The 15,823-nt window shown below is 45.0% G+C and overlaps 1 protein-coding gene across 4 annotated transcripts in view; it reads right to left on the bottom strand.

Annotated features, from left to right (window-relative positions):
• The window catches only part of MVB12B (multivesicular body subunit 12B), a 94,222-nt gene that overhangs the window by 62,092 nt on the left and 16,307 nt on the right, over positions 1 to 15,823 (bottom strand). For all 4 annotated transcript variants that reach the window (XM_082207763.1, XM_082207762.1, XM_082207764.1 and 1 more), the window contains exons 3-6: positions 5,608 to 5,715; positions 2,692 to 2,788; positions 1,675 to 1,804; positions 1,361 to 1,483 (exon numbers count right to left, since the gene is read on the bottom strand). In XM_082207763.1, coding sequence (XP_082063889.1) covers positions 1,361 to 1,483; positions 1,675 to 1,804; positions 2,692 to 2,788; positions 5,608 to 5,715 — 458 coding nt within the window. The remainder of the gene's footprint in view (positions 1 to 1,360; positions 1,484 to 1,674; positions 1,805 to 2,691; positions 2,789 to 5,607; positions 5,716 to 15,823) is intronic.

The raw sequence follows: 15,823 nt of genomic DNA, 5'->3' as shown, positions 1-15,823 counted from the left end.
CTATCAATAGCTACTAGTCCAGGGGTTTTTGTGGCTTGTACTGGTTCATGGTCCCGCAGATGCCGCAGTGGGCCGGAGTGTGCGCGCGCGCACGAATGCGCAAACGCTATTTCCAGCGATCCTTCTGGCAAGGAGGAGGTATGCGCAGCTTCCCACTGGCTGCAGGAGCTTCCTGCAGCCAATGGGAAGCTGGCCAGCATTGCGGAAGGCAGTCCCCACTCTGCTCCGCGCCGGTTTAGCGCGGTGCACGGGACTCGACTGAGCAGGTGGCGGAGGTCCCCAAGCGGTCAGTGGGGGTCCATGGGCCCCCCCATGGGGGGCCACTCGCAGCGTATGGGCCTTAGGTTGCCGACCCCTGTACTAGTCACAATGTCAGAGGCAGCATGTCTCTGAATACTAGTTGCTGGGAACCCTTTATATTGCTTGTTGAAGTACTCCAAGTGGGGATATGGTGACTAGTGCTAGCATATATATATATATAAAATGCTTTTTATTCTATTACAGTTTATTTGTTTTTAGCTGTTCCCCCAATGAATTTAGCTGTTCTTATCTTATCCGTAAGCCATCTTGAGTCCCTGTCATGGAAAAAGGTGGAGCATAAATAAATATATAGTAGCAATAATGACTATATTTTATGTAATAATGCCCAGCTTTCAGGCTTCCCACAGGCATCAAGCCAGCCTGATCCAGCAGGCTTGTTTTATGTCCTTATGCTCACAGTTAACAGGTATCCCATAATACTTCTTCTGCATTTGTAAGAACTTGATTACAGTGGTACCTCTGGTTGCGAACGGGATCTGTTCCAGAGGCCCGTTCGCAACATGAAAAGAGTGCAACCCGCAGCGGCGTGTCTGCGCATGTGCGGTTTGCGATTCGCAGCTTCTGCGCATGGCGTCATTTTGCGCTTCTGCGCATGCGGCAAAACCCAGAAGTAACCCTTTCCGGTACTTCTGGGTCTCCACGGGATGTAACCTGAAAGAACGTAACATGAAGTGGATGTAACAAGTGGGATGAATGTATTTAGTCCGGCAACACTCACACTTGGGAACTCCTTGCCTACTGACATTCGGCAGGCACCTTCTCTGTACTCTTTTCACCACCTGCTAAAAGCATTCTTGTTTAGACAAACCTGCTAACATGTTTAGAAAGCTGATGCAAGTTTTAATCTATTTTTAGTCTATTGTTATTTTAACTTTTAGAACATTTTAAATTATTAATTCTTATTGACAATTTCATTGTTTTATGCTTTAGTAAACTACATCATCACCATCACCATAGCATCATCATTTTATACTGTCAAGTGGTGTATAAAACTGTATAAAAATCCCACTGGCATTGGAGAATTTGAGAAGAGCCTCACCTGGGAAGGTTAGCAGCTGGCGTTGTAGCTGGAGCTTGTGGAGAAGGTGTCGTGGGCTGAGACGATTCATGGTTCCTGGGGACTTTGCCCATGCGGTACCATATGCCCATGTTGTTCAGTTCCCTTTGCAGCAGACAAGAGAAGACAATCAGCCACACAGCTCAAGTCAATGGTCAAGGTAACAAATATACTAGCACTTGGAGGGGCGCAAACAGCATGGGGTCCCTTTGGTAGGGAATGCTGGACTCCTATCTGGAAAAACCTCAGTTCCAAAATTCCTGACTGAAAGGGTGAGGAGGAGATGGGACCCTTACCCAATGAATGTATACTGCGGAGGGGCTTGTTTGCCCCGGCCCAGGATCCGAATATCGCAAATTGCGGCCTCCGTAGAATCCCGCGGAATGAACTTGATGCAGAGCCTCTTCTTCCGGAAAGCAGTTTCTTCTGCAAAACGCCACAGCGTGAGAGTTCAGGGGTAGGTTCCCTCTTCTCTTACTCCAAACCTCTCTACAAAACCCAGACCTTCTTTAAGTGTAGCCCTCCTCTGAACACCCCCACGCCCCCCCCCACGCCTTGTAGTACTCCCTGATTTTTATACCAATAGTGGATATTGATGCTGTTTTAAGTATTTGCTTTTTGTGTAAATCATTTGACATATTATGTTTCTTCTACATGCACATTCATGTACATGGACTCAGGGGTTACCTGATAGGTAAAGATACCAACCTCATGTAGTAGCCCTGATGATGATTTATAGATCGCTCAATATGTGAAAAACTCAAAATGGTTCAGAATACATAAAAATATCCAAATCATAAAATCATGGAGGTGGAAGGTAACTCAAGGGTCATGTAGTCCAACCCCCTGTATTCTTGCATTGCAGGGGGTTGAACTAAATGACTCTTAGGGTCCCTTCCAACTTGGTAATTCTACGATTCATGTATTTTTACCTACTGTAACTTGCTTCAAGATCTTCAGATAGTAAATGGTCCATAAATCATCATCAGGTCTACTTTGTTATGTTGGCATCTTTAGACATCGGCCAACCCCTGAGCCCATGTACAATTCTTTTTTCTTCTTTTCTTTCTGCGGAGAGAAACCTAGAACCTGGACCGCATCATCAAAGGGATCTGGTAGCCCACCGACACCCTCCCCACTTGACTGCGGTGCTCAGCCTCTAAATCCAAATCACACATAGTGTGGGAGCAAATCTGGATGAAAGACAAAAGATGGATCGAATTCCCACAGCAGTGCTCACCACTACAAAGCACCTTCTCTAAGAGGGTATGCACAGAATCTGGTCATCACAAAGACCAACAGTCTCAACTCACGTGTGTCCATGGTCTCTTGGATAGGAATGAAGCCGACAGGCAAAGTGTCCTTGATATCTATGAGCTTCATATCGACCAAGACATTGCCCAGGTGGCTCTGTTGGGAGACAGAAGGAAAGTGATGGCCAAGAGGCGATGAAACCCAAACAAAATGACAATTCTTAGAATTGAGCATGCAGTTATGCACCTGCCCCACATACACAGTGTGCGAATGGAGCAAGAAGTTGTCACAATCAAAAGGACTAGAAACTTAATTCCTCCTTCATTATTGCAGTACTATTATTAAAAGTGCCATTCCCAGGACGCTGAATTCGACAAACAGGTTTGCATCCAACTAAGTTGGGCTTATGTCATGATTTCCCCTCAAATAATTTTGGGAGCTGTAGTTTGTTAAGTATGCTGAGAGTTGTTAGGAGACCCCTTACAAAGCTACAATTCTCAGAACAGTTTAATAATTAATCTCTCTTTCCAGGGAACTCTGGAAATTGTAGCTCTGGGAGGGGGATATAGGTGTCCTAACAGCTGTCAGAACCTTCTGACATTAAGAGCTGTTTGTGACAGTGGAAGCGACTCCCATGAGAGGTGGTGAACTCTTCTTCCTTGGATGTTTTTAAGCAGAGGCCACCTGTCTATTTGATCTAGAAATTCATTCACTATGATTCTATTCTTCACCTAGTCCAGCTCCACTCAACCTGCCGTCCAGTTGTGGGGGGGAAATTTAGTTTTTAAAAAAATCAATTTCAATCAATTATGTGTTGCTGTGCTTGTGGGGTGTGGAAAGCTACCCAAGTACTTTGGGATTCAGTGGGGGTTGCATTTAGGGACAGGGAAAGGGGCAAAAAGGCTGCCTTCAAAATTTAAATGGGGAACTAATCTGGCTGCATACACACCACACATTTAAACCACATGACTTCCCCCTAAGAATGCTGGGAACTGTAATTTACTACCCACAGTGCTACAATTCCCAGCACCCTTAAACTACAACTCCCAAAAGTCAAATTTTTTTGGGGGGGTGATGTCATGTGATTTAAATTCGTTCTGTGTACACGGCCATTGTGACATTGAAAGAACCCTACTTTGATCAAACGAACTTTGGGGGAGAGTGAGAGGGTTATAGTTGATGCTAATCCAACTCATCGAGTAGACCCACCAAAGTTAATCGGAAACAACTACCTTAGATTCATTCATATCAATGGGTCTACTCAGAAAAGGACTAGTATTGGGCACAACCCAGGGTGCTTAAACGTATCCAGCAAACAGCTCTTATCTGGAGAGCAAAGACATATGTAATGAATCTGGCTAATTAGCTCTACATGTATTTTGTTGCAAGGTCCAAAAACAAGAAAAGTTCCTGGGGGGAAAGAAAGAAGAGCAGCATCTGCAAGCCAGCTGGAACAAGGAATAGTACATGGAATCCAAACTGACGTCTTCCCTGATTAATCAAGCACTGGAGAAAGAAAAACCTCATGAACACACCAACAGATCCTCTGATGTTCGGGCTGTCAGTGCCGCTCCTTAATGTATGCGAAAAGGTGAGATATACACAGAAAGTGGGAGGAACCTGCAGGCTTGAGGGGGAAATCCTAATGTCTGTAAAAGTACAAAAAAATATTTGCGAGGAGGGGAACAAAGCAGGGAGTGGGAGGCAAGCCCAGCCCAGTTAAGACTGGGTGTGGTCAATGGCCATGGAATGCATGTGGAATGGGAAACTGGAGGAAGGGAGAATGGAATGCAGTTTCTGAACAGGAAGCACTTCACACTGCAACTGATTGTTGCAGGTTCCACCCCGCTTTTTAGCCTTTTCAAGTAGCACAGGGGTTGCCCATTTGGTGCCCTCCAGATGTTAAAGTAAAGTAAAGGGACCCCTGACCATTAGGTCCAGTTGTGACCGACTCTGGGGTTGCGGCACTCATCTCGCTTTATTGGCTGAGGGAGCCGGCATACAGCTTCCGGGTCATGTGGCCAGCATGACTAAGCCACTTCTGGCGAACCAGAGCAGCGCACGGAAACACCGTTTACCTTCCCGCCAGAGTGGTACCTATTTATCTACTTGCACTTTGAGGTGCTTTCGAACTGCTAGGTTGGCAGGAGCAGGGACCAAGCAACGGGAGCTCACCCTGTCGCTGGGATTCGAACCGCCGACCTTCTGATCGGCAAGTCCTAGGCTCTGTGGTTTAACCCACAGCACCACCTGCGTCCCTCCTCCAAATGTTGCTAGATTGCAATTCCCGTAAGTTCCAGACAGGATGGCCAATTAGTCAGGTATGATGGGAGCTGTAGCTCAGGAACATCTGAAAGGCCGCATACTAGACTGCCCTTGAGCCAGCATTTCCCAAGCTGCCTATGTGGGTCAGTATTTAGGATCCTCCCATTCCAACAGTATCCCATGCAAAGATGTCTGCATACCCCTTGCTGAAACTTGTTTTTAAAGGGGTGACTTGCAAAAGCCACATTTCCAAATTGTTTTTTTTATTTTTTTTAAAAAAGAAACACTTAGACTACTTAATCACAAAACTCTCTTAAGCAGCAAAACGTGTGAGCTTTTATTCCATCATCAAGACATCTGAGATGAAAGCATGTGTGAATATTGGTGAGAAAATCAATACTCATGCCAAACAGGACGCATCTTAACTCAAAATGTAGTGGGTGGTAGTAGTCTTAAAGTAGCAACAAATCACTTGAACAATATCCATAGATTATGTGACACTTTCTCCTTCAGTGGGACATCAAAACATTAATGCAGCATATGAACAGTACATTTACCTGCTCACCTGTGGCGAGTTAAAAACCTTCAACAGGCAACCAGGAAAGAAAGCTTGATAGAAATTTGGTTTGTTCTGCTTCCTACTACAACCTTTCTTGTTCCCTGACCAGCCCAAGAAACAAACACCCAAGCTTGAGAAGCAAGCCACTCACATTCTCTTTAGAAAAGGTCCGTGTGAAGCACAAATATCGTGTGACCTTGGATTTAAACAGGCCATCTTTCCAGAGGTCAGCATCCAAGCCATCTGCCGTCTGTGCAACCTGGAAAAAATATCAATAGCCAAGAGTTGGTGAAGGAAGAGGAAAAAAGGACAGGTAAAGCACACTATAGCTAATACAGGGGCACAGCTCGCCTTTTACACCTAATTAACGCTGGCCTGAGGCTTTTATTACCTCATTAAGTCTCTCTCCTCCAATGGAGAGAAGGATCAAAAGCAAAGGGTGTGTGTGTGTGTGTGTGTGTGTGTGTGTGTCAGTCCTAAAACTATTGTCACCAGTGAGTCAACTGATTAAAGAGAACCCCACATAAAATATTAATCAAGGTAAAACTACCTTTGGCTACTACTTCTTGAGGGGGTTTGGAGGTTAAAGGGAGAAACACAAAAGCCTCTGTCCTTCCTCACAGGCCTGTGGTTCGAAAAATGAAGGGAAATCGGTCACATGGTGTGCAGGCAGAAATACTCCCTGCTAGGCAGTCAGTTAATCCACCCTTCAATTTAGACAACTATTTGAAGATTGAGAGTTCATAAATATAACACGTTGACAAGATATGGTGCAAATCCAGCATGAAGAGTCTGGTCAGTGATAGGCTGGAGAAAGTCATGTGTTCTTCTCTGACCCCTATACAGTGGTAACTCGGGTTACATACGCTTCAGGTTACATACGCTTCAGATTACACACTCCGCTAACCTAGAAATAGTGCTTCAGGTTAAGAACTTTGCTTCAGGATAAGAACAGAAATTGGGTTCCGGCGGCGAGGCAGCAGCAGGTTAAGAACAGTTTCAGGTTAAGTACGGACCTCCGTAACGAATTAAGTACTTAACCTGAGGTACCACTGTATAAAGATTCCAGCACCAGCTTCTTCACAGGTTGGAGAAACTGAAAGTGGCTTTGCTACTGTTGTCTGATAGGCATGGACTGCCCAGCTTGAGCTGTATCTGAAACACATGCTTAGTTGTCAGAAGCCTTCATTCAACAGTAGCAGCTATCGCTTAAGATGGTGACAGAGACTGTTGTCAACTGCAGCACTCCATTTGAGCCTCTCTCTCTGAACACCGGCTGATGCTTGCCAGTTCGTCTTGCATGCTTTTATTTATTCATTCGGATGATTTCTCACTTAATATAATTCATATGCCCACCTTCCTTTTCAAAGAAACTCTTCTCCTTCTTTGCAATAGCAGGAAAGAAAGAAGAATTCGCAGCATAATCCCTATAAGCCACTGGCGCTGCAGCAAGAACCCCAGCTCCACTAGAAGGGAAGCAAGGTAGCAATCCTCAAGGAGTTGCAGTGGAACTCTCTAGCTAACCATCCCATGTCAGAATCAGCAGCTACTACAGGCAAGTAGAGGCTTCTGACCATTTAGGCTTTCTGTGAGAACCAAAGAAGTGATTCTGTTGGTGCCACCCAGAATGCTTCGTGGCAGAGTAAGGATCTGAACTCAGGTTCCACCCACCCCTCATAAAAAGAACAACAGTCTATTCACTATAGACTCAATCCTCTTAAGGGAGAGGAGGCAGCCCCATCCACTAAATGCCATTCCTTCTTAATAAATCATATGGGCTGTGCAACACTCCATTTGCTCACTCACCTGTTCTTTCATCAAGCCTACTGGCAACCATGAGAACTACAGTTTGCTTATAAAACTAAGGTATAGAGAAAGAGATGCATACTTTATTCAGAGCTCTCTCTCTCTTTTTTTGAGGATGAATTTCCTCCTGTTTGACAAAGTCTGTCTACTATACTCACCTTAAATCTAAGGAGACAGAACTAAGTATTTAAGAGCAAATACTTATTTCTTCCAGCCTAATCAACACTGGTTTTTTGTTAGCAACACAGATGAGAACATTAAGGGACACAAGGAAATGGCCAGAAGTGGTATGGTGTGACTTTATATAATCCCTACAAAGTAACGACATGTCTAGACAACTTTGCTATTTTTAGCTTCTAGGTTTGCATTTTCTTTTTTTAAAAAAATATTTTTAAAAATCCTCTTACAAAAGTAATGTTGTTATCAGCATGATCAATGTGAGGGTTTGGGCTGAAAGCCTAATCTAATTACTGGCATATGTTCTTAAGATCCTGTTTGCACTACCTTCAGAGAGGGGCTTTTAAAGCCTCAGCCTCTCTCTTTGCACATGTGCGCGCACACACGCAAACTTAAATAAGACTAAGTTGAAGGTTCCTGTTTTGATTGTTCCTTGTTTAATGCTGAGCGCCCAATTGATTATTTATTTCCCTTGCTTCCAAGGGAATGAACGTAGGTCACAGCAACAGCAATAGCTTTGCATGCAGAAGGTTCAAAGGTTTCAATCCCTGGCATCTCCAAGTAGAGCTGGGAACTTCGCCTGCCTGAAACCCTGGGGAGCTGCTGCCAATGAGAGTTGGAATGCAAGAGAAATCTGGTCCGTGCCTTTTATTTCCATGTGAACTCACCTATTTCACACTTCCTGAAAGAAACTGCACTCCTGTGAATTTTGTTGTTGTTGGACTACAACTCCCATCATCCCCACCTAGTAGGACCAGTGGTAAGGTATGATGGGAACTGTAGTCCAAAATCAGCTGGAAACCCAATTTTGGGAAACCCTGGTTTACAACATTTGAAGTTAAAAGAAGAAAATTCCCAAGCTGGTTGCAAGGAAGTAAAAAGAAGAAGAAGAAAAAACAACAACCCAGTAAAAGAGAAAGTTCATTTACCTCCCCACAATTTCCTCCCCTAAAGCCACTTTGAAAGGAAAATAGTTGCTGCAAGAGAGGATGTCCACGACACAATTACATTTCTGTGCAGATAAAGCTTGTGATCAAACACCTCCTTGGATAAAAGGGGTGAAGTCCGTTCTGTAAAAGCAGAAGTAGCCAAATCCAAAACTAGAATAATCCAGCGTAAAGAAGGGGTCTGGGGCATTTGCCAATGCAGAACCACTCCAACAGAGATAAAGCATGCTGAGTGTTGGAAGATTTAGGAGGAAAGAATTTCTTCACACATTCCACAGCTAAACTATGGTATTTGCTTCCACAAGATGCAGTGCTGGCCACCAACCTGGGTGGTTTGAAAGGAGGGTTAAGCAAAAAAGGGCTATAAAAGGGGCACTAGCCATGATGGCAACATTCTGCCTCCACCGCCAAAGGGAGCATGCTTCTGAATACCAGATGCTAGGAATCCCGTGGGGGAAAAGTTGGTATACTCAGGTCCTGCCTGTAGGCTTCTCATTGGGGCATCCAGCAGCCAACTGTGAGAACATGAGGCTGAACCAAATGGGCCACTGGCCTGATCCAGTTCTTAGGAGCTCATAACTAGAGATGGGAAATTATTTTCACTTGTGTATTTGCATGTGAAGGATACAGGAGGAGAAAAGCAAAGTCCAGGGTTCCAAAAATGTATTCATATATTACTATGTCCTTCCATTTCAGATGTTCAGGCTATGTGTGCCAAGGCATTTATTTGCCTGGGTGCTAAGCTCCATGGGTGAGCACCTTCTCTTGGTCCCATCTGAAACAGAAGGACAGATGTTGGTGACAGATGGCTGCTTCCACATTGTGGGATTTCCTCCCATGACACATTAGATAGGCTCCCTCTTTGGAGGGGCCGCCGGGACCACATAACACCGGTTCTGAGAGATCTGCATTGGCTCCCAGTACATTTCCGAGCACGATTCAAAGTGTTGGTGCTGACCTTTAAAGCCCTAAACGGCCTCGGTCCAGTATATCTGAAGGAGCATCTCCACCCCCATCATTCTGCCCGGACACTGAAGTCCAGCACCGAGGGCCTTCTGGCGGTTCCCTCACTGCAAGAGGCCAAGTTACAGGGAACCAGACAGAGGGCCTTCTCGGTAGTGGCGCCGCCCTGTGGAACGCCCTCCCACCAGATGTCAAAGAGATAAACAACTACCTGACATTCAGAAGACATCTTAAGGCAGCCCTGTTCAGGGAAGTTTTTAATATGTAATGCTGTACTGTTTTTTAACACTTGATTGGGAGCTGCCCAGAGTGGCTGGGGAGGCTCAGCCAGATGGGCAGGGTATAAATAATAAATTATTATTATTATTATTATTATTATTATTATTATTATTATTATTATTATTATTATTATTGTGGTGCCCTGCAAGACGAATGCCTCGCAAGATGGAAAACCCGCTAGACGAAAGGGTTTTCCGTTTTTGAGCTGCTTCGCAAGACGAAAACGTCTTGAGAGTGTTCCAAATTTTTTCCGCTTCCCCCCCTTTTTCTAAGCCGCTAATAGCCTTTTAGCCGCTAATCCGCTAAGCCTTTAATAGCCGCTAAGCCTTTAATAGCCGCTAAACCGCTAATAGTGCTAATCCGCTAATAGGGTTGCTTCGCAAGACGAAGAGACTCGCGGAACCGATTAATTTCATCTTGCGAGGCACCACTGTATTATTATTATTATTATTATTATTATTATTATTATCCTTCCACTGGCAGGAGAAGACCTTCCCATTCAGGCAGGCCTTTGAAAACTAAGGTCCAGGCAATGCTGGCCACTAGGCTACTGGATACTAGTTGCTGGTTCTCAATGTGCTTAGATGCATTTTGACTATTGTTTTTAACCCAGTTTGTTTTTATTACTTTTTATTTTATAATGTTTTAAATGTTTTAAAATGTTGGAAGCCACCTTGAATCTCAGCTTAGGAGAAAAGTGGAATGTAATGAAACAACAACAACAACAACAACAACAACAACAACAACAACAACTATTATTATTATTATTATTAAGCCAAAATTGTGCCATCCACACAGAAAAAGGAAGCTGTCAGCAAGTTCATGAGCACCTGAAGATATCCAGAAAGTACTTTTAGAATATCTTTAGGGGGGGGGGGAATCCTGCCCCATTCCCACCTGAGCATTCTTCTGGCGGCTATATGCCAGTTGTACACAGGGCCAGATACAAATGTGGGCAAAAACAATGACTGCAGATTTTACCTTTGTACAGCAGCCTAGATTTCGCGCACGCACGCACGCACGCGCACACACACACACACACCCCTCTATCTACAATGCAGGGATGAAAGGGGCATAATCAAAGTTTAAAGGACACATTCCAAAGGAAGATAAGGAGTCAGCTGGTGCCAGTGAGAGGTGTGGCCTTGAGACAGGGGTGTTGCTGAGGATGACATATAGGCTGGGAGAATCCCTAGGACCAGGTAGAGAGGTCTGGAAGGTCACATTTGGCCCCAAGGACACGTGTCAGAGAAATTAAACTCAGAAGGTTTGCACCAAGAGAAATAATTGTGTCCTTAAACTCCCGGTTCCTTCCTTCCTCTTTAAATGGAGTATTAATTACTTGAAGGGAATTGAGCAGGATAGCTTGCAAGAAGACACTTAAAGGAACCTCATCACAAGGCAAACAGAAGCCTAAGAAGGTGAGAGAAGGAGCAATTAAGAAATGAGTAACAGCAGCCAAGTCTAAGTAGCTCTTTATCACCCCACAGATTGAGGCCACATTCACAAGGCCCTTCTATGTGCCATACTACAAACAGCTACCAATACAGACACTGTCACAACACACATTAAAAGCACTAATATACCGCATTAAACATGCATGGCTCCCCCAAAGCATCCTGGGAGCTGCAGTTTATAAAAGGTAATGAGAGCTGTAAGGGATCCCTATTCCCCCTGTTATAAGAATTCAAAGGTTTCAAATATAGAATCAGTGTTCATAAATGTGCAAGGTAAACACACATACATAAGCTATTTAAACCCCAGCTGCACCAGCCCTTGTCAAAACCATCTCACTTCCCTCACCACAGATACACGCAGGTTAAGTTACAATCTGTATGCTGAAAATTGTACAACAGACACAGATTTCCTCCTCTGCCACCACTGCACAAAAACGTTTGTTAGCCCCTCCAAGTCCAACAGATAAATTAAAAGCTTCAAGGGAGCCGCCCTTCTTGCTAACAATTTGAGATAATTAACAGAAGCCACAAGTCATTTCATTTCCTGCTATAGCTTGAGAAGAAGCTCCTGTATTTATCTTTGGGGAACTTGTTAATGGTTTTTAAGGACATGCCATTTAAATAATTAACATGCGCGCACACACAAAGCAGGAGGTCCTGTCTACAAAATACCAATAGCTTCAAGCAAAGCAAACCGTTCTCTAGCAAATGGAAGACTCCATGGCTAAAGAAGATTTTGATTGGAAGAGGAAGACCACTGAAGGCAGTCACTGATTTTGGCAGGGTCACAGAGAGCTCTGACTCTTTTTTTCATTGGCTCCCATTGACCCAGGCATCCTATAAAGTACTTCCAGGTTACATCCCAGCTCCAGCCTGTGTGGTGCTATGGTCAGGGTGTCGGACTAGGACCTGGGAGAGCAGGGTTCAAATTCCCTCTCAGCCACAGAGCCCATTGGGTGACCTTGGGTCAGTTTCTGTCTCTGATCCCAACCAACCTCACGTGGTTGTTGCAAGGATAAAATGGAGAAGGGAAGTAGTGTGTACATCAACCTTGAGCTCCTCGGATAAAAGGTCTCACCATGCAGCCATTCTCTCTCCTGGGTATTTGAAATGGTGCTGCTTTTGTGCTGGTGCATACTTGCTGGTACGTACTACTGTCACCCGTTTTTGCTGCCTATGGCAGCCATTTTGTGCTGGAAATCACAGCATTTTTATCACGTGTACCAGCACCTCATTTTTTATCCTGAAAGAAGCACTGATATACAGTGGTACCTCAGGTTAAGTACTTAATTCGTTTCGGAGGTCCTTTCTTAACCTGAAACTGTTCTTAACCTGAAGCACCACTTTAGCTAATGGGGCCTCCTGCTGCCGCCGGGCCGCCAGAGCACGATTTCTGTTCTCATCCTGAAGCAAAGTTCTTAACCCAAGGTACTATTTTTGGGTTGGCGGAGTCTGTAACCTGAAGCGTATGTAACCTGAGGTACCACTGAAATTCTAAAGCATGGCCCCCACTCAGGGAATGCTACCTGATATCCTCCAATCTATCACTAAGAATGCCACAAAAATCTGCAGGCCTCTTCAGTGTGCCAAATATTAGGGCAGGTCACAGCAATTCAGGGCATAGCATTTGCATTTGACAAGAGAAGAATTTTTTCACTTGTATCTGCTTCTGCAGCTATGGAACTTGTGTAGGGCCTGGGGGAAAGGGTGGGTTGGAATATCACGCATCACTGAATCAACAGAGCTTTTTGCTCATCTAACTACTTTCTCCACCAACTTGTCAGGCAACTTTTTACAGAACACTGCCATTCCCCAGATAGGCGAGGGAATTCCAGTCGAGCAATCTCCTATGATTTTGATTGACTGAATTGTATATTAGCGATCGGGTTTTTTTGTTTTTAAAAGCAGATTTTCCAACTGCGCAAATTCCCCATCCATGTATCCATAGTGGTTCCCTCATTGCAATAAGTGAAAGTTATAGGGAACCTGGCAGAGGGCCTTCTTGGTAGTTGAGCTCTCTCTGTGGAACGCCCTTTCGTCAGATGTCAAAGAGTTAAACAATTATATGACTTTTTGTAGACATCTGAAATCCGTTTACCTGTTATTTAAGTGCTTAATAAATGCATACACTGAACACGTCTAACCTCCTCCCCATTTTTTTCAAGCTGCACATTATCAGCTTTCCAAGTGCACCATTTCCCCTCTAAATCCATATTTTGAACCCAACAGGCACACTTAAAACAACAACATGGATGTGACAACATTCTGGAAGGGAGATGGGGAGATTTATTGGAGCTGGGGGTGGGGCAGCGCTGGCCTAACCCTTATCCCCATGTCTTTATATACCTTTACCTCCCTTACTGCTTTCCTGTTAAAAGACATGGATCAAGTGAAGGGATTGCCTCTCAAAAGGACACTCTCATCTCCTTCCTGAACTGCAGAGCTGAAAAGGAGCCCAAAAGTCATCAAGTCCCTGCAATGGAGGGATCACAACTAAGGAATCACTTGGGGCCAAACTGTTGAATCTGCAACACCCTCTGTTGGTTCAACTGATTCAGGGTCATAGAATGTGAACAAGTGAAACCCCCCTCTGTCTCTCCTAACATCAGTGAGACTACCAGAAGGGTAGAGAATGAAGCAGCCCATTCATTTTGCTGCTTAGATTAAGCTCCATGACCTGCTGAACTCTATAACTAATACCCAGTACCTGACCTTGGGTTTTTTCCTCCTCCCCCCTCCCCAATTCATTTTCCTTTTGTGTTGTGGCTTTTAGATTGCAGCCCTGATCTTCGTACACTGCGAGCCTGGTTCCGTGGAAAGGTGGAGGAGAAATGTTTTGAGAGGCAAAGGAGCAGAGCCTCCAGCTGCCATGCCTATGCAGGCAGATTCAAACAAGGTGCCAAGCTGTGCATATTGGAGTTTACAACTTCTTAGGACTTCCAGCAATACTTGGGCACTAGGTTGCGGGAGGCTGATCTACCCCCAACCTAGTGCCCTCAAGATGGTGCTGACTGCCTCTCCCATCACCACCAACCATTGGGAATGACAGTGGATGGACACAGTAGCCACAGAAACATCTGGGTTGGGGGAAAGACTGATCTTGAGGAACTGGGATGTATTGGAGAAAATGGGCTGCAAACTAAAGGTACATGAGCCAGCAGAGATAATACTGTTCACCTCAGGAATACTGGCTCAGTGGAGTGCCTTCCCCCCAAACTTCCGACACATATACCTTTTCCTTTCAAAATGCTACTTCCAACTGCAGCTGGGAAAACACAGTATTCCTAGGCAACAGCGGTCTGTTAAAGCCCAAACAGAGCTTTCAAATTCCCTGCTCCAGCGTGAAAATTATTAGAAACATAGGAAGCTGCCTTATACAGTGTCAGGCCATTGGTTCATCCAGCTCAGTGCTGTCTGCACTGACTGGCATCAGTTCTCCAGGATTTCCACTAAGTGTATTTCCCAGCCATGCCGGGAGAGGGCAGGGACTGAACCCGGGACCTTCTGTATGCAAAGCAGGTGCCCTTCCCCAATCAGAGCTCCCTTGCAGTTTAGTGCTAAAAGCATCAAGTAGGTAACCTGTAGGGGACGAGGGTGGCACTGTGGGCAAAACCTCAGCGCCTAGGGATTGCCGATTGCATGGTCGGCGGTTCGAATCCCCGCAGCGGGGTGAGCTCCCGTCTTTTGGTCCCAGCTCCTGCCCACCTAAAAGTTCAAAAGCGCCCCTAAGTGCAAGTAGATAAATAGGGACCGCTTTATAGCGGGAAGGTAAATGGCATTTCCTTGTGCTGCTCTGGTGCCGGCTCGCCAGAGCAGCTTCGTCATGCTGGCCACGTGACCCGGAAGTGTCTGCGGACAGCGCTGGCCCCCGGCCTCTTAAGTGAGATGGCCGCACAACCCTAGAGTCGGACACGACTGGCCCGTACGGGCAGGGGTACCTTTACCTAGGTAACCTGTGCTACCCACCCTCTCTGCTGCATCAAAAGTAGAAGATAAATCTGCTCCAAGGGTTTCCAAATTCCACACCCAGAGTAGCTTAAGTGTCTACAACCTGCATGGATCATGCAAAAGATGAGAGCCGGCATGGTTTTCGCAAGGGTTGATCAACTCTTGCTAACCAGAGGGCTGAGGAATGAAAGATCCATGCACAATCCTTTTCATCCCCCACCAAGCTCTTGAATTTCACCATGGTTCATGCACTTTCAAGAGTTTTATTGCACTCATAAGGACTAGCAACCTGTTGCTTGTTTTTGGAATCATACCCCTCAGGATGGCTTTTGTTTATACACCAAATGATGCAATGCGTACAGTTCTATCAAAATCATACCAAAAAAGGGGGTGGAACATACACTAAACGTTTAGTTTGCATTAATATGAATAAAGAAGGTTGCAATCCTATCCCCTCTTACCTGGGAGTAAGCCCCACTAAATTTGAAAGGACATACTTCCGATTAGACATGGGACTGCATTCTACCATGTTCCACTCACAGTAGACCCACTGAAATTAATGAACCTAACTTAGCTATGATCACTGGGTCTACTCTGAACCAACACCGGCTACTCCAGAATGTCTCTGAGCATATTCCGAGTGTAGGAATTAGTTTTCATCATTTTGGTTGAGCTGAGGCCACTGTACTTTTATGCACAAATCTTCTGACAAGCTCTCTTCATTTCAGCCTCCTTGATCAGGTGGAAAAAGTGATTTTGTTTTTGCTATTGTTAAACAGTTGCCAGTCGG

The sequence above is a fragment of the Podarcis vaucheri genome (genome assembly GCF_965113315.1).
Source record: "Podarcis vaucheri genome assembly, chromosome: Z".
NCBI lineage: Eukaryota > Metazoa > Chordata > Lepidosauria > Squamata > Lacertidae > Podarcis > Podarcis vaucheri.
Note: the sequence above shows the minus strand (reverse complement) of the source record. Positions and strands in the feature narration are given on the sequence as shown.